A 20,883-nucleotide genomic window follows, 5' to 3' on the forward strand; every position below is an offset into this window, starting at 1 on the left:
CCTGCTGGGGGCTCTCCCTTGAGGCCCCCCAACCCCCTGCTGCTCACCGGGAGTTCAGGTGCCCCCCCCCCCCCCCCCCCCCCCGCGCCCCACTTGGGGACTTTAGGGTCCCCTCCTCCTTTAGGGACCCCAGGGTCCCCCCCTGCACCCACCTCTGAGGACTCCAGACCCCCCGACCCCCCCCAGCTCCCTGAGCCCCCCCCCAGTGGCACCAATCCCCCACCCAGGAACCCCAGCACCCACTGCTTGGCCTTCCCCCCCACCCCCAGCCTCTCCCCACCGACCCCAAGGCGGGGGGGCTGGGTTCAACCCCACCCCAGTTTATCCCAGTTTGTGCCACCCCGGGAGACTCCCCTGCCCAGAGCAGGGGGTCCCAGCAGGGAGCGGGACAGGCACCGCCGTCGCTGACCGGAGCAGAGCTGCCGGTTACGTAAAGGTGCCGGAGTGTTTCCCTCCGGCCAGCATCCATTTCGCAGCACGCCGACCCGTCGGCAGCCCTGCGGTGATGGCAGAGCCGCCGGCACACACGGCTGCTCGGTGCTTTCCCGGCGGCGTGCCGGTTGGCGCTCGATTTCGGCAACGGCAGAGCCCGGACGCAAAGGTCATCCCCTCGGTGATCTTACACTTTGCAGGTCGCATGCTGAGAATATCCGCCGCCAGCGCAGCAGAGCTTGGGGGGACTCCCCCCTGCTTTATTTGGGGGGGTTAATTTTGGCGGGGGGGGGTGCTGTAAGATGGCCGCTGGCTTGGGGAGGGGGGGATCCCCTCAGCGGTGACGAATAAGAGCATTAAAACCTCACCGGAGCCGCACCTGGTGAGAGATCCCCACCGATCCTGTGCCGGCGCTTGCCAAACCGGCTCTGTGTGCCCGGCGGGGGTGGCTGTGTCCTTCGTCATGGCCTCCTCTTCCTCCTCGCTCCTGCGGTCACTCGTCCCCCTGTTTAATTATTTATGACGAGGTGCTTTGCCAAGGATGTAATTAAAACCGGGAGCGACCACGGTGTCGGCCGGCAGCGTGGCTGTGCCGGGGCCTTCCCACCGTCGGGTGGGTTTGTCAGGGCCGAAGCACTAACGAGCAGCTGTAATTACACGCTCGCACCGAGGAGGAGCCGTCACCGCCGCGGTTGTGGGAGCGCTCAGCTGGCGTTCGCCTCTTGTTTTGGCTCGCTTGCTGGTATTTTTAGCACGACAGCGGCGAGGCACCGCGGGGGAAGCCGGCGGCTCACCGGGACCATGCCGAGCCTAAACCGTAAGGGATTTTTAGCCGGACGCGTGCCGGTGCTCATCCCGAAGCCATTGCAGGTATTTTGGAGCCGGGACCCTCATCTCGTAACCGTGCTTCGGCAGCAGTCACGGTGGGGCCGGTTTAAGGCCCGGCTGTTGCCCTCCAGGCCCGGCAGGAGGGAAAATCCAAAACCTTTTGGAGCCGGAACAATGGATGTCCTGGGTAAGCAGATCGGGCGCTAATCCCTGCGGCAGGGTCAGGCCTTTCCCATCCCGGCTGAGGATTAAAGCTTTTCCTGGCGCTCCCAGGGAGATGTTTAATGAACTCCCGGTCATCCCACCAGCAGGAATCTTGCTGGAATTTGGAGGGTGACACCCCCCCACCCCGGGACAGGCTGGACCCCCCCCGCTACGGTGTGCTGGCTGGGCTGGAAAGCTGCTGGCTCTGCCTGGCCGGTTGTGGAGCTCATCCTGGAGGTGACGACATTCCAGCCCAGAGTGTTCCGGCCTCCCACTGGATTCGAGGGAAAGATTTTCACCGCGGGAGCCCGAAGCTGCCAGCGAGAGCTTTCACATCCGCCAGGAACAGCCACGTGTCCCTTGAATGATCCCTGCTGTCACCAGAGATGATGGAAAAGCATCCGGCCTGGTTGCTGTCTGCCTCCTGACCCCCTCCGGCAGCTCCTGATGGATTTGGTGGTACCTTCACCCGCTCCGCTGGGCGTTTTATGGGCGATGCTTTTGCCCGGACCACCCGCAGCGACGAAGACAGCATCGCCTCGCGGCAAACTCCAGAAATACGGCGCTGGCTCTTTGCTCTTGGGGGCTGCTCTTTCCCTCTGGTTTTCGGGACGGATGGAGGAGCGGATTGGGATCGCTCCAGTGCCTGAAGCGCTGCCAGAATCTCCTCCGATGCCGCTCGTTTGGACAGGGGCTGCCACGAAGCATCCTGGCTCGCGTGGTGCCCTATCTTCTTCCCCTCCTCGAGGGTCTCACCCGGCACAGCTCGGCGGCTGGTGTAAATGCATCTTAAACTGATTTTTGCCCTAAACTCCAGAGATTTCTTGATGCAGAGAGGGAAAACCGCTCCTCTGGAAAACTGGATGCCACCTTTGGCTCCAGAGTTCGTCCTCTGTGTGCGGGACCTGAGTCCCATCCCGGCAATCCGAGCCCTGGGAGCCGGTTCCCATTGCTTTGCCGGTGGGTTTGTCTGCGTCGATGGGTCTTCCCCAGTCTCCCTCGGCGGGCTCTGGGGTTTTGTGCTGATCCCGCTGGTTTAACAGTGGGCTCTCGACTCTTCCAAACCTGTCGGCGCTAACCTGGCAGCCAGGGAACGTTCTGGCCTCTGGGATCCCATGGATCTGGGGGATACAGGGAACAGAGGAACCTTCTCCCTCCCCTCCCCCCCCCCCCCCCCCCCCATTTTGGTGCAGTTCCCCTCATTCCCCACTGTGGGAGGCACTGGGGGGGCCTCCGTTCCCCTCTCCCCAGCTGTTTTTGGTTATCCTGAGTCCCATGGTGTTGGAGGGGCAGCTTACACCCCCCTTCTGGCCACGGGGAATTGGATTCCCATGGGATGGATGGAAACCAGGGGAGGAGGAGGGGAAGCTGGGATGAAGCCTTTCCCTTCCCCTCCCGTGCGAGGCAAACGAGGTCAGTCCTAATTACAGAAGCGACGCGTCGGAGGGGACGTGTCTGGGCCGGTGCGAGAGCCGGCAGGCGCTGGTCGAGGCCAGAGCCCCTGCCTGCCCTGCCCAGCCTCCAGCTTTGCCGAAATGCTGGCAGCCGGCGCAGGGGCTCGGCCAGCTGGAGGGAGCCGTGTGCCGGGGTGGTTTTTCGGGAGGAGCGGGGACAGCAACGTGTCTGTCTCCGGCACCGACGGGTCCAAATTCACTTTATTTGCCTTTGTGTGACTCGGTTTCCCCTGTGCCGGATCCCGTGGGAGTCTGATGCTTTATTTCTCCTCTTCCACAGTGCACCAACGGGCACCTGATGTGCGCCGGCTGCTTCATCCACCTCCTGGCAGACGCTCGGCTGAAGGAGGAACAAGCGACTTGCCCAAACTGCCGCTGCGAGATCAGTAAGAGCCTGTGCTGTCGAAACCTGGCTGTGGAAAAAGCCGTCAGTGAGCTGCCCTCCGAGTGTGGCTTCTGCATGCAGCAATTCCCCCGATCCCTCCTGGAGAGGCACCAGAAAGAGGAGTGCCAGGACAGGTAAAGAGCTTCGCTTCCCTTCGGCAGAGTGCTGGAGCTGCCAGCATTGCCGGTCCGGCACAGAGACGTGCCAGGTTTGGGAAACCTCGCTGCCTGGAGCGGGGGTTCCCGGTGAAGCCGGGGCTCGCATGGCGGTGAGCCCCCACAATTGGGGCGCTGCGGGCAGGAGGGTTTCCCTGGCTCGCCCACACCGCCAGTGCCGACTCTGGCATCAACGCAAAGCCGTCGGTGCTCAGCAGCGCCCTGTGCCCTCTCCAGCTCCTGGCACGGGGTGGTCCTGCCCCCAAAATCCCACTGGCTGTGTCCTGCTTCCCTTGGGAGGTGACGGTGGTTTGGGAGAGGACGTGGTGCTGCTTCGGCACGTGGCAGAGCCCCACTCCCTCGCCAACAGCATCCGCGTGCCACCGTGCCTGGTCGGCAGCAGCCGGCATCCCGTGGGAACCCATCACACTGCGGCGCCGGCGCTACCCGATGGTTTTCCACGGGGTGTGAAACGGGTCTCCCGGACTTCCCAGTCTTGCTCCCATCTCACCCGGGGCTGCTGGATCCAAATCCAGCCAGAGGAGCCGGGTGGCAGCAGGAGCAAGCCTCTGTGCATCCCTGCCATCCTCACTGCCCTTCCCGGTGCCGGGGTGGCCGGATCCGCCTTGTTTTCCGTGTGGCATCCTGATCTGGTGAATATTCACGCTTATTTTCTCCCTCCCCGCCCCCCCCCCCCAGGGTGACCCAGTGCAAATACAAGCGGATCGGGTGCCCGTGGCAGGGTCCCTACCACGAGCTGACGGTGCACGAAGCCGAATGCACCCACCCCACCAAAACCGGCAACGAGCTGATGGAGATTTTAGACGAAATGGACCAAACGAGGAAAAAAGAAATGCAGCTATATAACAGCATCTTCAGCCTGCTCAGCTTCGAGAAGATCGGCTACACAGGTAATGGCTTGCTCGGGACGGCAGCGGTGGCTTCCCATCCCTTCTGCCGCGTCTCCTCTGGCGCCGACGCTGTTTCTGTGCTGCCGAAACCTGGTTTTATCTTGCGTGGCGATTGATTTGGTAGCAGCGAAGGGTTTTGCCGAGTACGTGGCAGCGTTTCGGCTCGAGCCTCCATCCTCGACCGCGAGCCAAGCAATGAGACTTGAAAACCAAAACCATAAGTGACATTCCCTGTGACGTTTTATAAAGTTCTGGAGAAGCACTGGTGACGCTTCACCCCCCCCACCTCGCCATCGCCTTCCCGCCGTTCTTGCTTTGCTGAGGGGTTTTACTGAACCCCTCTCCCACCCGCTGGAAAGCTGCCGGTGCCGCGGCAGTTGTGTTTGCAGCAAGGCAGAGCGGGACTTGGCCGATAACGGGTGTGAAAAGCCCCGTTTAAGCTGCGAAAGCAGGTAAGCTGGGTCTGTTCTTGGTGCATCGATGTTAAAAACGGGCCTAGAACCACTCGCTGCCTAAGACTGGTTTTGGCTTTAAACACCGGGAGGCAAATTAACCCAAGAGGGAAACGGCGAATCGGGGCTGGAGCGAGGAAGGATTTTCCCCTCGGCCAAGGGCAGAGGCACCGGTGCCGTGCCCTCCCGGTGCCGGTCATACATCTCGCTCGCTCTGGCATCGTTGGCACAGATGCGATCGGGGATGCGGTGAGAGCGGCCCAGGCTTGTTGGCAGCCGGGCTGTGCCGGGAGCTCAGGCTGCGGCAGCCCAGCCATGCTCCAGACCTCATGTCCCACGTGCCGGGGCTCAGCCCCGGTAAAGCTGGGCAGCTCAACGCCGAGACGCCGTGGTGCTGGGCTGCGGCAGTGGTGGCGAAGCCCGGCGATGGGAATGTGGTGTGGCTGGAATAACTGATCCCCCTCCTCTGTCCAGGTTTTACCGGCCGGGCTCTCTCCTCTCCCTCTCTTTCTCCTGGAAGCGCTGACGACGGTGTAAGTGCGGGTGAAGGGCACCGTGCCATCCCTTGCGCTCGTGGTTGTGCTCGGCGAGCCCACGGTCCCTACGCTGAGACCGCAAGCGCCCATCTCCTCCCTAAACCCCCCGGCACCGAGCTGGGAGCGTCTCGGTACCGTGTACCTGTGCTGGCAGCCTCCGGGATGTGTCACCGGGCTTTGTGCCCCACGGTGATGCTTCACCGCGCCTGGCTGCCTCGCTCGCCAGTTTGTACGCCTAATCCCAATAAATTATGCCTTGCTACTGAACCATGTCCTGTCTGTCTGTCCTGCCGTGCCGTCGAAAGCCAGTAAAGCCTTTTGGCGGCCAGTGGCGGTTGCCGGCACGTTGTCGGACGCTGGTAAAGCCATTTGGCAGCTGGTGACGGTCGCTGGCATGTTGTCGGACGCTGATAAAGCCTTTTGGCAGCTGGTGGCAGTTGCCGGCACAACGGAGGACGCTGGTAAAGCCTTTGGTGAGCCGGTGGTGGTTGCCGGCACATTGTCAGATGCTGGTAAAGCCTTTTGGCAGTTGCTGTCACGTCATAGGATGCTGGTAAAGCCTTTTGGCAGTCAGTGCCAGTTGCCGGCACGCTGTAGGACACTGGTAAAGCCTTTCAGCAGCTGGTTGGTGTTACCAGCACGTTGTCAGACACTAGTAAAGCTTTTCGGCATCCCGTGGCAGTTGCTGGCACATCCCAGGATGCTGGTAAAGCCTTTTGGCAGCTGGTGGTGGTTGCCAGCACACCATAGACCTCTGGTAAAGCCTTTTGGCAGTCGGTGGAGGTTGCTGGCACGCTGTTGAACGCTGGTAAAGCCTTTTGGCAGTCAGTGGAGGTTGCCAGCACGCCATAGGGTGCCAGTAAAGCCTTTTGGCAGCCGTCGGCGGTTGCTGGCACACTGTCGAACGCCGGTAAAGCCTTTTGGCAGCTGGTGGTGGTTGCCAGCTCACCACAGATCTCTGGTAAAGCCCCTGGGCAGCTCATGGCAATTGCTGGCACGCCGTTGGATGGTTGTAAAGCTTTTTGGCAGCCAGTGGCGGTTGCCAGCATGTTGTCAGATGCCGGTAAAGCCTTTTGGCAGTCAGTGGCGGTTGCCGGCACGCTGTTGGATGCTGGTAAAGCCTTTTGGCAGTCAATGGAGGTTGCCGGCACGCTGTCGAACACTGGTAAAACCTTTTGGCAGTCAATGGGGGTTGCCAGCACACCATAGGGTGCCGGTAAAGCCTTTCGGCAGCCGGTGGCAATTGCTGGCACACCACTGGACGCCGGTAAAGCCTTTCAGCAGCCGGCGGCGACGCCGGTAAGGCCTTTTGGCAGGCGGCGGCCAGGAGCTGCCCCTCTCGTCCCCGACCGGCCGCCGGCTCGCGAGGTTTAATCGCGGAGCTGGGGTTCCACCCCGGGCCACGGCTTTCGGCGCCGGCGGCGAGGGGGGAGCCGGCGGTGGGTCTCGCCGGAGGAGGGGGCCGCTCCCGCCTGACCCGGCTGTCGCCCTTCTTGTGTTTTCCAGAGGTGCAGTTCCGCCCTTACCGCACCGACGACTTCATCACCCGGCTGTACTACGAGACGCCGCGCCTGACCGTCCTCAACCAGACGTGGGTGCTGAAGGCGCGGGTGAACGACTCGGAGCGGAACCCCAACCTCTCCTGCAAGCGCACCCTCTCCTTCCAGCTCATCCTGAAAAGCAAAATCAATTCCCCCATGGAATGCTCCTTCCTCCTCCTGGAGGGCCCCTACGACGACGTCAAGATCCACCCCGTCATCTACCATTTCGTCTTCAGCAACGAGAACAACGAGACGGATTACATGGCGCTGCCCATCGTCGATTCGGTGGAGTGTAACAAACTGCTGGCGGCTAAGAACATCAACCTGCGGCTTTTTATATTTCAGATCCAAAAATAAAGACTGGAGAACACCCAACCGTCGGACCCTGCCCCCGCCACCTCGTCACCGCCGGGATTTCGCCAAAAGGAGTTGGAAAGCCGGGGCGGGGGGGCGGGGGAGGGAAGGGGGGGGGGACAAAACAAAAAGCCAAAAACGACAACAAGAAAGGAGCGAAACCCGTGAAATTCCGAGCGATCTGCATGCGACGGCGGCGACCGCGTCTTCTCCTTCCGCGACGGTGACGGTCGGGGGGGGCTCCTCGCTGGCGGCATGGGGAGGGGGGTGATTTTGGGGAGGGGGCGGCAGCGGGGCTTGGCAGCGTTCTGTACAGCGGGTCAGAACTCCGGCTGTTTTACTATTAGAATAAAAAAAATGGGGAATTTTCCAATTATTTGGGGGGGGTTTGGAAGCTTCGCCAATGGCTGAGACCCCACCGGGGTCACGCTCCCGCCCCCCGCCCCGCGGTTACGACCTCGGCACCAAACCGGCCCCGTGCGCTTTAACCGGAATTGGGGGGGCTGGGGGGAGGCGTTTAACCAAAATTTGAGTTGTGTTTTGGTCTTTTACCAAAATTTGAGTTGGTTGTGGGGGGTTTTTGGTTTTTTTTTAACCAAAATTTGAGGGTGTGGTGTTTTGTTTGGGATTTTTTTAACCAAAATTCAATGGTTGTCTCTTTTAACCAAAATTTGAGGGTGGTTGTGGTTTGTTGTTTTTTTTTTGTTTGGGTTTTTTTTAACCAAAATTTGAGATTTGGCGTTTTGTTTTTAACCAAAATTTGAAGGTTTGGTGTTTTGGTTTGTTTTTTTTTTTTAACCAAAATTTGAGGGTTGTCTCTCTCAATCAAAATTGGTGGTGGTTTGGTTTTTTGTTTTGTTTCGTTTTTTTTTTTAACCAAAACTTGATGGTGAGGTGGTTTTTCTTTTTTTTTTTGACCAGAACATGAGGCTTGTTTTTTTTTAACCAAAACTCGAGGCTGTGGTGTTTTGTTTTGTTTTTTTTTCTTTAACCAAAGTTTGAGAGTTGTCTCTTTTAACCAAAATTTCAGGGTAGGGTTTTTTTTAACCAAATTTTCAGGGTGTTTTTTTCTTAACTAAAATTTGAGGGTGTGCTGTTTTGTGGTTTGGATTTTTTTAACCAAAATTTGATGGTGTGGTGTTTTGTTGGGGTCTTCTCTTTTAACCAAAATTTGATGTTTTTTTTTAACCAAAAATTGAGATTTGTGGGTTGTTTTTACCAAAATTTGAGGATGTGGTGTTTTGGTTTGGTTTTTTTAACCAAAATTTCAGGGTAGTTTCTTTTTTTTAACCAAAACTTGAGGGTTGTGTCTATTTTTTAACCAAAATTTGAGGGTGTGGTGTTTTGTTGTTCGGGGTTTTTTTAACTAAAATTTGAGGGCATTGGTGAGTTTTGATTTTATTTTTTAACCAAAATTTGAGGGTTTTTTCTTTTTTTTTTTTTTTTTTTTTTTTGCAATCAAAATTTGAGTGTGGTGGTGTTTTGTCTTTTTAACCAAACTTTGAGGGGTTTGTGCAATTGGAAGAGCCCGGCTCCCCTCTCATTAGTAATTCAGCAATTTTAGGGCGTGAGAATAATTTTTAATGCATTAAATTGGTGCGGGGAGGGGGGAGGAGGTGTCACCCCCCTCCACCCCATTTGGGGAGACCCCCCCCAGGACGGGGGGTGCGGGCAGCACCCACCTGGGCCCGATCCTGCACCCGGGGGCTGGGTGGGCTTTACCCCCGCTCGTTGGGTGCCTTGTTACTTAACGAGGGGCTCTCCCCTCCCTTTTGGGGTGCCCCGCCCCAATTAGCTCTGGTCTGGCATAATTAGTGATGGGTGGAGGGAGCAGCTGGGGATACTGGGCTGAGTGTGAGGGGCATACTGGGAGGCACTGGGCTGGGGGTTACTGAGGAAGCACCTAGGTGTGAGGGGCATACTGGGGAAACTGGGAGGCACTGGGCTGGGCGTTACTGGGGAAACTGGGAGGCACTGGGCTGGGGGATACTGGGGGCACTGAGCTGGAGGTTACTGGGGAAACTGGGAGGCACTGGGTAGAGTGTATGGGGGATGCTGGGTTTTACTGGGGATACTGGGAGGTTTTGGAGGAATACTGGAGAAACTGGACAGCCCTGGGCTGCAGGGTTGTATGGGGGGGGGGGGGGGAGTGGTTACAGGGAGTACTGGGAGCTGTTGAGGTGCACTGGGGGTACTGGGAGCACCAGTGAGGCTGAACTGGGACGTCAGACTGGGTGTACTGGGAGCACTGGGTGATATGGTGGCAGGGCTGGGGTGGGGGACACTGGCCTGAGTGTAGCTGGGATACTGGGAGCCACTGTGACCAGTGGGCTGAAGGTACTGGGAAGCACTGGAGGCTACTGGGAGCACTGGGTTGGGGGCACTGGGGAGCTACTGGGCCAGCAGGCCGTGACTGGGGGGCACTGGGGTCACAGGCTGGGGGAGGCCGGGCCGCCACGCTTCCCAGCGTCCCCCGCGGCCGGGCCGCCACGCTTCCCAGCGTCCCCCGCGGCCAGACGCGGGATAGGCTGAGCCGTCGTCCCCGCCCCGGTAGGCGGGTTCTGCTCCCGCGCTCCGGCCAATGGGAGCGGCCACCCCCTTCCTTTCCCCACACGGATTGGCATAGAGGGGGCGGAGCGCGGCCCAATGGGAGCGCCCGGGGCGGGGCTGGGCGGCGGGCGGCGGGTTCGGAGGCGGCGGCGGGGGATGAGCGCGGAGCGGGCGCGGGAGATCCGCCGTGAGTCCGGGGCCTACGCGGGGCCTCAGGGCTTATGTGGGGCCTACACGGGACCCCGGGGCCCCCCCCGGCCTCCCTCGGCCCGGGGCACCCCCGAGCTTCCCCCCGGGCCCGGCCCCTCTCAGCCCTCGGGCTCGCCCGGGCCTCCTCAGGCGGCCCCTCTGCCCCCTCACCCCCGCCCCGGGTTCCTTCACTCCCCCCCCCGGTTCCTTCACTGCCCCCCCGGGCTCCTTCACGCCCTCCCCCCCGGCCTCACTTACACCCCCCCGGGCTCCTTCACCCCATCCCGGGCTCCTTCATACCCCCCCCAGCTCCCTTACACCCCGCCCCCCCGGGCTCCCTCTGCCCCCCCGGGCTCCTTCATCCCCCCCGCGGTTCCTTCACCCCTCCCTGGGCTCCTTCACCTCCCCCCAGCCCCAGCTCCGCAATGCCCCCACCTTGGGTCTCATCCCCCCCCCCAGTGCTACAACACACACACACACGCACGCCCCCCGGGAGGGCCCTGCCCTGGGCCCAGACTGGTTTGGGGGAGGGGGGCGGGACTGGGGTGGGCAGGGGGGTCCCCACCAGCCCAGGGCCATGATGGGGTACATGTAGGTGCCAGGAGGGGGGGTGTCTTACCAGGCTGAGCCTCCGCCCCCCACCCCACAGAGCTGCAGAAGGCGAAGGAGAAAGCCCAGCGCAGCGGGAGCCTGGTGGAAGAGGCCGCGGTTTGTAACCAGCTCGGCGAGATTTTGGCAAGCCATGGTGCGTCCTCGCGGCTCCGGCCTCTGCCCCCACAATGGGGGTACGTGGGAAGCCCCCCCCCGCCCCTCTGACAACCCCCCTCCATCACGATTGCCGGCAGGACGCTATGAGGAGGCTCTGGAGGAGCATCGGCAGGAGCTGCAGCTGCTGGAGGGAGCCGGGGACAGGATCGGCTGTGCTGTGGCTCACCGCAAGATCGGCGAGCGCCTGGCTGAGCTGGAGAACTACGAGGCGGCGCTGAAGGTGGGGTTCCAGTCCTCGGGGGGGGCTCTGCAGGGGGAGGGGAGGGACTCAGGCTTCTCCCCTTCCCCCCAGCACCAACACCAGCACCTGGAGCTGGCCCGGTCCCTCTCGGACGACACGGAACAACAACGAGCCTGGGCCACCATCGGCCGGACATACATGTTCATCGCCGACAGCCGCTCGCCGGGGGAGGAGGCAGCGGTGCCGGCACTGCGCGAGGCCGAACGGGCTTTCCGCACCAGCCTGGCTATTGTGGAGGAGAAACTGGAAGGTGAGGCTGCGCCGGGCAGTCTCAGAAGGACGTCTCGGTCCCGGGGGAGCTTTGTCAGCTCCCGGAGCCACCGTTTTTTCACCAGGAGCCGTGCCGAACCGGGAGCTGACGGAGATGAGGACCCGGCTCTACCTCAATTTGGGTTTGGTCTACGACAGCCTGAAGGAACCAGCCAAGTGCGACCACTACATCAAGAAAAGCATCTTCCTCTCTGAGTAAGGACCGGCGGGGCGGGTAGGAGCCGTCCAGCAGCGGGTTCAGGGGGGAACGCGGCAGCGACGGTGGTTCCGTTTGCAGGCAGGGACAGCTTTACGAAGATCTCTACCGCGCTTACTTCAACCTGGGGAACATCCACCTGCGGGAGGGCGAACACTCCGGGGCCCTGCGCTGCCTCGCCCGGGCGCGTGATTGCGCCCGCAAGATGAAGGAGAAGGGGATGGAGAGCGAATGCTGCGGCAGCACGGCCCAGGTGGGGGCTGGGGAAGGGGGGTAGGGGCGGCTCCGGACCCCTCCCCGTGTTCCCCTGGGGTTTTGTTGTCCCTCTGACGGGTGTCCTCGCTGTCACCCAGGTCCTGCTGAGTTTGGGTGACTTCGCGGCCGCCAAGCGCTCGCTGAAGCAAGCCTACGTGCTGGGCTCGCGGCAACCCTGGCAGCGAGACCTCATCCGCTCCAACCTCCGCTACGGTGAGCCGGCGACAGTGATGTCCCCAGGGGAGGGACGACGGTCCAGGGGGCTGCCGAACCCCTCCCAGCCCTCCTCTATCCCGCCCTGTCCCCTTCTGTGCTGCTGCGGGTCAGGGCTGGGAGGACACAGACGGGTCCCCGGGTGACACCTGAGGGGTCACTGAGCCCCCCAAGATCTCTGGGTGTCCCCGGCCTGCCCTGACGGCCATCCCCGCAGCCACCAAGGTGATGCGGCTGCAGGAGGCTCTGGAGGAGGCAGCGGCTAGTGACCCGCCGGCCGCCCTGGCCCTCTGCGAGCAGCTGGGGGACGCCTTCTCCAAGCACGGGGACTACCACCGGGCTGTGGAGTACTACCAGAAGCAGGTGAGTGGGGATGGGGAGGGGTTTGGGGGGGTCCCGGGGGTTCATCCCCACTGATGGGGGGGTCTCCGGGGGCAGCTGAGCTTCGCCCAGGCGCTGCAGAGGCCGGCAGTGGAACTGGCTGTCATCCACGTCTCGCTGGCCACCACCTTTGGGGACTTGAGGGATCACGCGCGAGCCGTCCACCATTACCAGCAGGAGCTGGCTCTGCACCGGGGCAACGCGCTGGAGGCGAGCTGGGACCTGGGGGGGGGGGTCTCTTTGGGTCCCTGGGGGGTTTCCTGGGGCTCTGAGGTGCTCCCTGGGGGGGCTCCCCAGGTCCTTAGGGGGTTTTCCTGAATACGTGGGGGTGTTCCCTGGGTCCTTAGAGGGGCTCCTTGGGTCCCTGTGGGGGGGTCATCAGGTGCTGGGGGGACTTATCGGGTCCCTGGGGGGGTGTCATTGGGTCCCTGGGGGAGCTCCTTGGGGGCTGGAGGGATTCATCAGGTCCCTGGGGGGGTTCCGCGGGTCCTTAGAGGGGATCTTTGGGTCCCTGGGGGGGGTCATCAGGTGCTGGGGGGACTTATTGGGGCCCTGGGGGGGCTCCCTGGGTCCCTCAGCTGCAGGGGGGGGACACGGCAGCTGTGGGGGGGACCCGTGGTGCAATGTGCCCTCGTCTCCCCTGGGAGGGTGTGGGACTGGGGGCTGCCCCCCAGGGAGGGTTTATAGCTCAGTGTGGGGACCCCCGTGTCCCCTGACAGGGGGGGGGTCCGTGGCTTGGCGTGGCCCCCCGCCACGTCCCCGGGGCCGGGCACTGACTCCCAGTGGTGCCCAGGAGGGAAAGACGTGGCTGAACATCGCACTGGCCATGGAAGAGGCGGGCGAACCCCACGCTGAGCTCCAGCCCTGCTTCCAAACCGCGCTGGAGCGAGCGGAGGCGGCCGGAGACCCCCGGCTGCAGGTGAGGGGGGGCAGAACGGGGATGGGGACCCCCCCCAGGGTTCCCCTTTGGGCTGAGGGCTGACCTTTCTCCCTCCTCTTCCTCCCCAGCGGCAGATCTTGCGGCATCTCCACTCGCTGCAGCTGCGGGATGGCGACACCGAGGCCGCCGCCGGTACCATGGCCCGGCTGGGGGGGCTGGGGGGGTCTGCTGAGGAGGAGGAGGAGGAGGAAGAACCAGAGAGCAGCGAGGCTCAGGATGAGAGCGAGCTGGAGCTGTCGGAGAGCGGTGAGGGGGCTCTGGGGGGTGCAGGGTCCCTGCTAGTGTCCCTGCAGGGGGGGTCTCCTTCACGGAGGCGGGTCTTCCTCATGGCAGGGGGGGTCTCTTCCAGAGGGGGAGGAAGATGAACTCGATGGCTACAGCAAGAGCGTCCCCGGCCGCCGGCGGATCAGCAAGGTGAGAGATGCCAGGTCTCCCCCTGACACCCACCAAGAGGGGTAGGGGGGGGTCTCCCCTTCCTCCAGCACCCCCAAAGAGGGGTGGGGGGTCCCCCCCAGGTGTTGGGGTGCATCCCTGGGGGTCCCCATTGTGTCCTCCCTCCCTGTGTCGGCAGTGGAACCGGCGGAACGAGCGGGGCGAGACCCCCCTGCACCGTGCCTGCATCGAGGGTGACCTGCGCCGCGTCCAGCTCTTCCTCAGGCAGGTGGGCGAGGGGACTGGGACCCACACCACAAGGGGGGGTCCCGTGGGACCTACGGGTGGTTTTGGAGTGGGGGGGGAGAGCGTAACTAACATGTGTCCCCCTCCTCTTTTCTAGGGGCACCCCCTGAACCCCCGCGATTACTGCGGCTGGACCCCGCTGCACGAGGCTTGCAACCATGGGCACCTGGGTGAGTTGGGGGGGGGACAGGGATGAAGACAAAGCCCCCCCCGGGGTGCAGGCAGAGCCCCCTCCCATCCTCACCGCTGTCTCCTCCCATCCCCCAGAGATCGTCCGGCTGCTGCTGGACCGCGGGGCTGCGTTGGACGACCCCGGGGGGCCAGGCTGCGAGGGCATCACCCCCCTGCACGACGCTCTCAGCTGCGGCCATTTCGAGGTGGCCGAGCTGCTGGTGCGGCGTGGAGCTTCGGTGACGGCCAGGAATGCCAGGGTGAGCTTGCTGGGATCGGAGAAGGCGGGGGGAACCCCAATATGGGGCTGGGGGGGACGCAGTGGGAGATCCTTGTGTCCTGTTCCCCCCCCACCTCCTCCCCGTAGGGCTTGACGCCGCTGGGGACGCTGGAGGAGTGGGCGAGCACTTACAGCAAGGAGCTGGACCAGGAGACGCGGCAGCGATGCCGGGCGGCCGAGTGCCTGCTCAAGGAGACGGCAGCGGGACAAGGTGGGATGCGGTGCGGCGATGCTGGGACCCCGTTCCCCTCTGCTTTTTTTTTGGGGGGGTCTGTGGTAGGCTGAGGGTGCCAGTGTGTGTGTGTGTGTCCCGCCAGCAGCCCCGCCGCAGCTCTCCCAGGACTCGCCGCTGTTCGACGCCGAACTTTCCGAGCGCCAAATCCCGCGGCCGCGCTCCCCGCCGGTGGCAGAGCCAGACGATGGCGACATGTCACCGCTGAGGCCGGTGAAGAAGCGGCAGCGGGTGTTGGGGCTCGGCAGGCAGGAGGGAACGGGGCCGGGGCCGGAGCCGGCTGAGTACGAAGCCGCCATCCGGGGTCTGGGCAGCGCCAAATCCCTTCTTGGTGGCAGCACCGAGATGGCGTGCCGGCAGCCAGCACTGCGGCCGGCCCTCATCCCAGCTGAGCAGTACCTGGAAGAGGAGGACTGGCTGGAAGACGACCTTGGGGAGTCCCGGGGGGGCCGTAAGCGGCCACGCCGGGAACCCCAGGAACCAGCGACCGCTTCGGGGGACAGCACGGGCCCGGAGAGCGACAATGAGGTCCCTGCTCCGAGCCGGCACCAGCCCCGGCGTCGCCGGAGTGTGCAGAGCCGGCTCACCCGCCTGGTGGAAAGGATCCCGCTGGGGCGCTCCCGGGAACGCCGGCCCCCCGAGGCGGCTGGGACCCCCCTCCCCGATGAGGCTGAGGACGATGGAAGCCCCCCCTGCCCACCTGCGTCGTTGCCTGCGTCGTTGCCTGCGCCATTGCCTGCGCCGCTGCCTGCTGTCCTGCCTGCCCTCCGCGTGCGGGTCCGGGTCCAGGACAACGTCTTCCTCATTCCCGTGCCCCAGAGGTAAGAGCTTTGTCCCCCTCCTCTTCGTGACACCCTCCCCTCCACGTCCCCTTTGGGACCCCCGTGCCGGGCGGCAGCGCTCACCGGTGACCCCCCTTTCCCCTTCCCCGGTCCTGCCGTCACGGCAGCGAGAGCCGTGCCGTGAGCTGGCTGGCGGAGCGGGCGGCCGAGCGGTATTACCAAACCTGCGGGCTGCTGCCGCGGCTCACCCTCAAGAAAGAGGGGGCTCTCCTGGCCCCCCAGGACCTGGTGGGGGACGTCCTGCAGAGCAACGAGGAGGTGAGCGCCGAGCCCAGTCCCGTGCTGGGCATCGCCGGTGATTCCGGCGGTGCTGTTGTTGACGGCTCCGGCGTTGCAGGTGCTGGCGGAGGTGCGGTGCTGGGACCTGCCGCCCCTGGCCGAGAGGTACCGCAGGGCTTGCCAGAGCCTGGCAGTGGGTAAGGACCCCCCCACCGCCGCGTGCCCTTCCTGGGTGGTGGGCAAGGACCCCCAGCCTCTCCCCGGTCCCCTCGGGGACCGTCCCCACCGGTTGGGGGTCCCCGCGCCAGGCTGGGGGGGGAAACACACATCTGTGGCCAGTGCAGGGCTGTCAGCAGGATTAGGGGGTCCATGAGGGGGCTCAGGGCTCCCCAAGGGGGAGGGGGGTGGTCTCCAGGGCCACCAAATGCCACTGACACCTTCTACCCCCCCGGCAGAACCTCACCCACTGCTGCTGAAGCTGACGGAGCTGCAGGAGCAGAGCCCGGGGCTGGGGGTCGAGGGGGGCCTGGCCCTGCGCCCCCCCCACCTCCCCCCGCTGCTGCGGGCCCTCAAGCTGCAAGCGCCGCTGCGGCAGCTCCGGTTGCGCGGCTGTGGGTTGCCGGACACCATGGCCGGCGACCTGCTGGCCACCTTGGCCACCCTGCCTGCCCTCACCCTCCTCGACCTGGCCGGGAACCGTCTCAGTGCCCAGGGGCTGCGGCAGCTCCTGCCCCGGAATCCCGGCACTGCCGGCACCGCCGGTGCCTTCCAGGTAGGGCTGGGGGGTGGGAACAGCGGTGGGAGCCCCGGCTCTGTCCCCGGGAGTCCCGGCACTGGCTTTGCCTGGCTGAGACGGGTGTCACGGTGTGGGGTGCCCAGACGGTCCCCCCCCATATCTCACCTTTGTCCGCCAAATCTCGTCTGTTCCCCACTAAACCTCTTGTTCCTATGTCCCCATAACCCGTCCCCCCCCAACCTTCCCTTTGTCCCCTAAACCTCTTGCCTCTGTCCCCCAAACGCCTTCTCTGTCCCCCAACTTCCTTGTCTGTCCCCCAAATCTCTCCTTTGTCATCCACATCTCTCACGTCTTGTCTTAAACCCTTTGCCTGTCCCCTAAACTCCTCTGACCCCCAAACCCCTCCTGTCCCCCAAATGTCTCCTTTGTCATCCGCATCTCTCATGTCTGTTTCTTAAACCCTTTGCCCATCCCCTAAACTGCTTCTTTGTCCCCTAAACCTCTTGTCTGCTGCCACCCGTCCCGGCAGAGCCTGGAGGAGCTGGACCTGAGCCTGAACCCGCTGGGTGATGCCAGCTGCCGGCCCCTGGCCCTGCTCCTGCAGTCCTGCCCGGCGCTCACCACACTGCGGCTGCAGGCCTGCGGCTTCACCGACGCCTTCTCCCTCGAGGGTAAGAGGCCGCGGCACCGCGCTGGTAGTGCCGGGTACCTGGCGGTTCTAACCGCGCTGGCGTTTGCTCCCAGGGGCCGTGCGGCTGCAGACCTTGGCTCTGTCCTACAACGCCCTGGGGACGGCGGGGCTGGAGCGGCTCCTCAGCAGCTTGCCATGCCGCAGCCTCGGCCGGTTGGAGCTGGGCTCCGTCGCCGGGCCGGGACCGCGGCCCCTCACCAGGACCCTCGGCAGGTACCTGGCACAGGTGAGAGCGGTCCCCGAGGGGATGCGGCGCGGTGGGAGGGGACACCCGCTCCCCGGGAGGGGCTGGCCGGGGTTGTGCCGACACCGGCGTGCCTTTCCCGCAGGAGGGCTGCGTTCTGAGCCACCTCACGTTCTCCGGGAACCGCCTGGGTGACAGCGACGTCCTGGAGGTGGCCAGGTGAGGGGACAAGGGGGCATCTGGGGGTGACAGATAGACTGGGGGGGGTCCTGGCAGCAGGCTCATCCTCCATCTCCCAAGGGAGACCCCCCACGCCGGCTCCGGCATGGGAACACGGTGTGGCGGGGACACTGGGAATGGAGGAGACCCCTCCTGGGGACAAGGAGGGGACCCCCTCGCCATCTTCCCCCCCACCCGCAGGTGCCTCCCCGCTTGCCCAGCGCTGGTTTCCCTGGATTTCTCGGCCAATCCCGGGATCAGCACCACGGGGCTGCGGACACTGCTTTCCGCCCTGGAAGAGAGGAGCCAGGGGCTCCAGTTCCTCAGTCTGGCAGGTACGGCGACGGCGCAGGCAGGAATGGGGTGGGCAAGCCCCCGGGGACCTAACGGCAGCCCCTTCCTCCCTCCTTCCCAGGCTGTTCTGTGGAGGGTCCGTTGGACGACACGACCTGGGCCAGAACCGCCGGCAAGATCCAGGATCTCCGGCTCTGCGGCCGGCACGTCAGCCGCAGCGACCAGCAAAATGCCGGCAAAGCCTGGCGCGGTCCTGCCGGCACAGCGCTCAGCACCGTTGTGCAGCACCGTAAGCTCTTCTGTAAGAGCCTCTAAAGCGCCGGCATTGCCGGCGTCTTGTGGTTTTAATCGGCGTGGCCATTACACACCATATTTATGAACGTGGCTGGTGCTTTTTGGGGTCCCGGCGTCACCGGTGCTCGCGAGGCAGGTGAGGGATGAGGGGTTTATTGTCCTCGACTTCCTCTTAACGCCAGTAAGGACTGGGAGGGGACTGGGAATCTCAAACCGGGAGGGAGCGGCGGTGCCGGCACGTGCTGGATGGCTCAGGAGTGGAGGAAGCGGTTGAAGGCGTTGTAGGCAGATTCCAGGTCGAACAACATCTGCCGGACCTGGGAATCATCCAGCTCATCTGACGCCGACATCCCGCTGAGCGTCTGGAGCCTGGGAGAAGGTGGGGGGGCCGCGTCAGCGGCACGCCGGCACCCCAAAAACGGTGCCGGTAACGGTGCTGGCACCCTGGCACTCACCATTGGTTGACTTTCTGCCTCCCCTCAAAGTCGGGGGGCAGGTGGCTCATGCGGTTCATTGTCTCCATCAGCTCCCGTAGGTCTGGCTGGATCTGGGGAGAGAATTGGGGGTGAGCCGCCGCGCCGGTGTTGCCAAACCGGGACTCCGGGGGCTGCCACGGCACACGGCTGAGCAGCGGTACCCTACCTCGTCCATGGCTCGGATCTCCAGGCGCAGCTTATCCATCACCGTGATGAAGAGCTGGGAGGGAAGGAGTATTCGGCTCAACCACGACCCTTCCCACCCTCCCCAAACCACTGAAGCCGAGCCCCAGCAACCCCCCGGCACCGTACGGAGACGATATCGGCAATGCAGCGGTTGAGGTTGCCCTTGTCGTCCTTGATGGTGATGGGCCGGTCCTCCTTGATCCTCTCCATGGCCAAGGGGCAGTCGAGCTGCGGGGAGACGACGCCATGAGCGCCATGACCGGCGCCCGCGAAGCCCCGGCACCTGCCAAGAGTACCGGCAGCGCCTCAGCTCACCCGGAACTTGCGGCAGAAGTCGTCGATGGAGCTGATCTCGGAGCCCTGCACTTGCTTGAGGGCGGCTTTGAACTGGACCAGGAGGCGGGAGCAGGCGGCCGTGTACCTGTGGAGGGACAGGGCAGGGAGGGGACGGGCTCGTCCCCCCCCCACAGGGACACGACCGACCCTCCCGAGGGCTCCGTCGCCCCAGAACTTACTCGTTAGGAGAGACGCAGTCCTTGATGTAGGCTTTCTCCAGAGCCTGCAGCGTCTTCACCACCGCGAAGAGCTCGGCCATGTTGTCGTACCTGTAACCGCAACCGGGACCGCGGTGGAGAGCAGTGTCCCAAGAGGGGGACTGCGATGGATAAGAGGGGGACCACGATAGAGAATGGGGGGACTGTGATGGAGAATGGGGGCGTCACGGTGGAAAGCAGTGTCCCAGGAAGGACTGCAATGGAAAAGAGGGGACGGCGATGGACAACGGTGTCCCAGGAAGGACGGGGATGGAGAAGAGGGGACCATAATGGAGAGAAGGGGACCACGGTGGAGAGCAGTGTCCCAAGAGAGGGGACTTCGATGGAGAGCATTCCAAGAGGGACCACGACGGAGAAGAGGGGACTGTGACGGAAAGAAGGGCACCACAATGGAGAACAGAGGACTGTGATGGAGATAAGGGAACCGTGGTGGGAGAGAAAAGGACCACAATGGGAGAACAGGGGACCACGGTGGAGAGAGAGGTTCTAGGAAGGACGGCGATGGAAAAGAGGGGATGGTGATGGACAATGGTGTCCCAGGAAAGATGGTGATGGAGAAGAGGGGACTGTGATGGAGAATGGGGGACCACAATGGAGAGAAGGGGACCACAGTGGAGAGCAGTGTCCCAAGAGGGTCCGCAATGGTGAGAAGAGGACCGTAGTGGGAGAGAAAAGGACCACGATGGGAGAATGGGGGACCGCGGTGGAGAGAGAGGTTCCAGGAAGGATGGTGATGGAGAAGGGGAGATGGCGATGGACAGCTGTGTCCCCGGCCACCTTCCTCTGCGGGGCCGCGCCATCATGGGGGGTGTATGTGTGTGTGTCCCCCCCGGGTGCAGGGACAGGGCTGGGACCGGACTCACTTCTCCCTCTCCCGCGCGGTCTTGTAGAGCTTCACCTCCTGCCGGGAACAAGGTGGGGGGGCTCAGCCCCGGGTTTGGGGGGGGCTCAGCCCCGGCTTTGGGGGGCTCAGCCCCGGGTTTTGGGGGGGGCTCAGCTGCCCCACTCACCTCGTACAGCTCCGGCTTGTTCCCGGGGGCTGCAAAGAAAAGGGGGGGGGGGGGGGGCAGCGTTAGACGGGGGCTGGGAAACACCGAGAGCCCCCCCGGTAACCCCAAAATCCCCCCTATACCCCTGAACCCCCCCTCAAGGGCCTGGGGCGCGGGGCCTGCTCTCACCTCCCATCCCGGGCGGGCCCGCGATGCCGTGGAACATCCCGCCGGGGCCCCCGCTTCACCCGGAGGGGCCTGGGGGTGTCGTGGGGCTGTGTGTGTCGTGTCCCCCCCCCCCCCCCTCCCCGTCCGCGACCGGAGGGGTCCGCGTTCCCCTTCCCCCGGTGCCGGTGGCCCCGCCGCTCTTCCGCAAAATGGCGGCGGTTCGACGATCCGGCGGTTCGACGATCCGGCGCTCGGCTGGTCGCGCCTGCGCGGTGGAACGCCTCGCGGGGCGGGGCGAAGGGCGGGAGGGGCGGGGCTAGAGGTTCGGGCGGGAATAGGCGCCGCTTTTTGGCGGGAATTAGGCGCCGGTTTTGGCGGGAAGGGGCCGCCCCCCGCTCCCCGGGTCTGGGGGGTC

At 63.7% G+C, this 20,883-nt stretch overlaps 3 protein-coding genes across 6 annotated transcripts in view; 2 read left to right on the forward strand and 1 right to left on the reverse strand.

The window, feature by feature from the left end:
- Positions 1-8,476, forward strand: part of ZFTRAF1 (zinc finger TRAF-type containing 1) — a 39,132-nt gene extending 30,656 nt beyond the window's left edge. For 2 of the 3 annotated variants that reach the window (XM_069780215.1, XM_069780212.1), the window contains exons 2-4: positions 3,199-3,437; positions 4,158-4,369; positions 6,864-8,476. In XM_069780215.1, coding sequence (XP_069636316.1) covers positions 3,199-3,437; positions 4,158-4,369; positions 6,864-7,255 — 843 coding nt within the window. In that variant the 3' untranslated portion in view covers positions 7,256-8,476. Of the gene's footprint in view, positions 1-3,198; positions 3,438-4,157; positions 4,370-5,295; positions 5,685-6,863 lie in introns of those variants that run through there. The other variant, XM_069780214.1, reaches the window with a different exon arrangement.
- Positions 8,477-9,930: 1,454 nt separating this feature from the next.
- Positions 9,931-18,181, forward strand: TONSL (tonsoku like, DNA repair protein). The gene is made up of 25 exons (XM_069780224.1): positions 9,931-9,989; positions 10,641-10,736; positions 10,837-10,979; positions 11,052-11,250; positions 11,336-11,465; positions 11,548-11,719; positions 11,820-11,934; positions 12,152-12,297; positions 12,373-12,525; positions 13,109-13,234; positions 13,324-13,501; positions 13,605-13,669; positions 13,827-13,916; positions 14,031-14,103; positions 14,201-14,364; positions 14,472-14,595; positions 14,702-15,437; positions 15,566-15,716; positions 15,796-15,874; positions 16,133-16,449; positions 16,943-17,084; positions 17,158-17,330; positions 17,434-17,507; positions 17,709-17,842; positions 17,923-18,181. Exons 1-25 carry the CDS (start codon positions 9,959-9,961, stop codon positions 18,114-18,116), a joined length of 4,005 nt encoding a protein of 1,334 aa, XP_069636325.1. The 5' UTR covers positions 9,931-9,958; the 3' UTR covers positions 18,117-18,181.
- A 51-nt stretch (positions 18,182-18,232) lies between these two features.
- VPS28 (VPS28 subunit of ESCRT-I) lies at positions 18,233-20,680 on the reverse strand. 2 transcript variants are annotated; one of them, XM_069780231.1, is made up of 9 exons: positions 20,490-20,680; positions 20,322-20,350; positions 20,175-20,212; positions 19,273-19,362; positions 19,073-19,178; positions 18,884-18,985; positions 18,738-18,791; positions 18,551-18,642; positions 18,233-18,464 (listed from the first exon to the last, which is right to left on the reverse strand). In XM_069780231.1, the coding sequence occupies exons 1-9, from the start codon at positions 20,524-20,526 to the stop codon at positions 18,347-18,349; spliced, it is 666 nt and encodes a 221-aa protein (XP_069636332.1). In that variant the 5' UTR covers positions 20,527-20,680; the 3' UTR covers positions 18,233-18,346. The 2 variants fall into 2 exon arrangements, with proteins under 2 accessions (XP_069636332.1, XP_069636333.1); XM_069780232.1 differs by lacking the exons at positions 20,175-20,212; positions 20,490-20,680 and having other exon boundaries at positions 20,322-20,340.
- Positions 20,681-20,883: the final 203 nt, after the last annotated feature.

This window comes from Haliaeetus albicilla, chromosome 3 (assembly GCF_947461875.1).
Source record: "Haliaeetus albicilla chromosome 3, bHalAlb1.1, whole genome shotgun sequence".
Lineage (NCBI taxonomy): Eukaryota > Metazoa > Chordata > Aves > Accipitriformes > Accipitridae > Haliaeetus > Haliaeetus albicilla.

What these genes read in the sequence shown, in the direction of transcription:
- TONSL (XM_069780224.1), top strand. Translation starts at nt 9,959, where the DNA reads ATGAGCGCGGAGCGGGCGCGGGAGATCCGCC. An exon ending in CGAGATTTTGGCAAGCCATG is followed by an intron (nt 10,737 to 10,836) that starts GTGCGTCCTCGC and finishes GATTGCCGGCAG; the next exon opens with GACGCTATGAGGAGGCTCTG. An exon ending in TCCTGCAGAGCAACGAGGAG is followed by an intron (nt 15,717 to 15,795) that starts GTGAGCGCCGAG and finishes CCGGCGTTGCAG; the next exon opens with GTGCTGGCGGAGGTGCGGTG.
- VPS28 (XM_069780231.1), bottom strand. Translation starts at nt 20,526, where the DNA reads ATGTTCCACGGCATCGCGGGCCCGCCCGGGATGGGAG. An exon ending in GACTGCGTCTCTCCTAACGA is followed by an intron (nt 19,179 to 19,272) that starts GTAAGTTCTGGG and finishes GTCCCTCCACAG; the next exon opens with GTACACGGCCGCCTGCTCCC. An exon ending in GCATTGCCGATATCGTCTCC is followed by an intron (nt 18,792 to 18,883) that starts GTACGGTGCCGG and finishes CTTCCCTCCCAG; the next exon opens with CTCTTCATCACGGTGATGGA.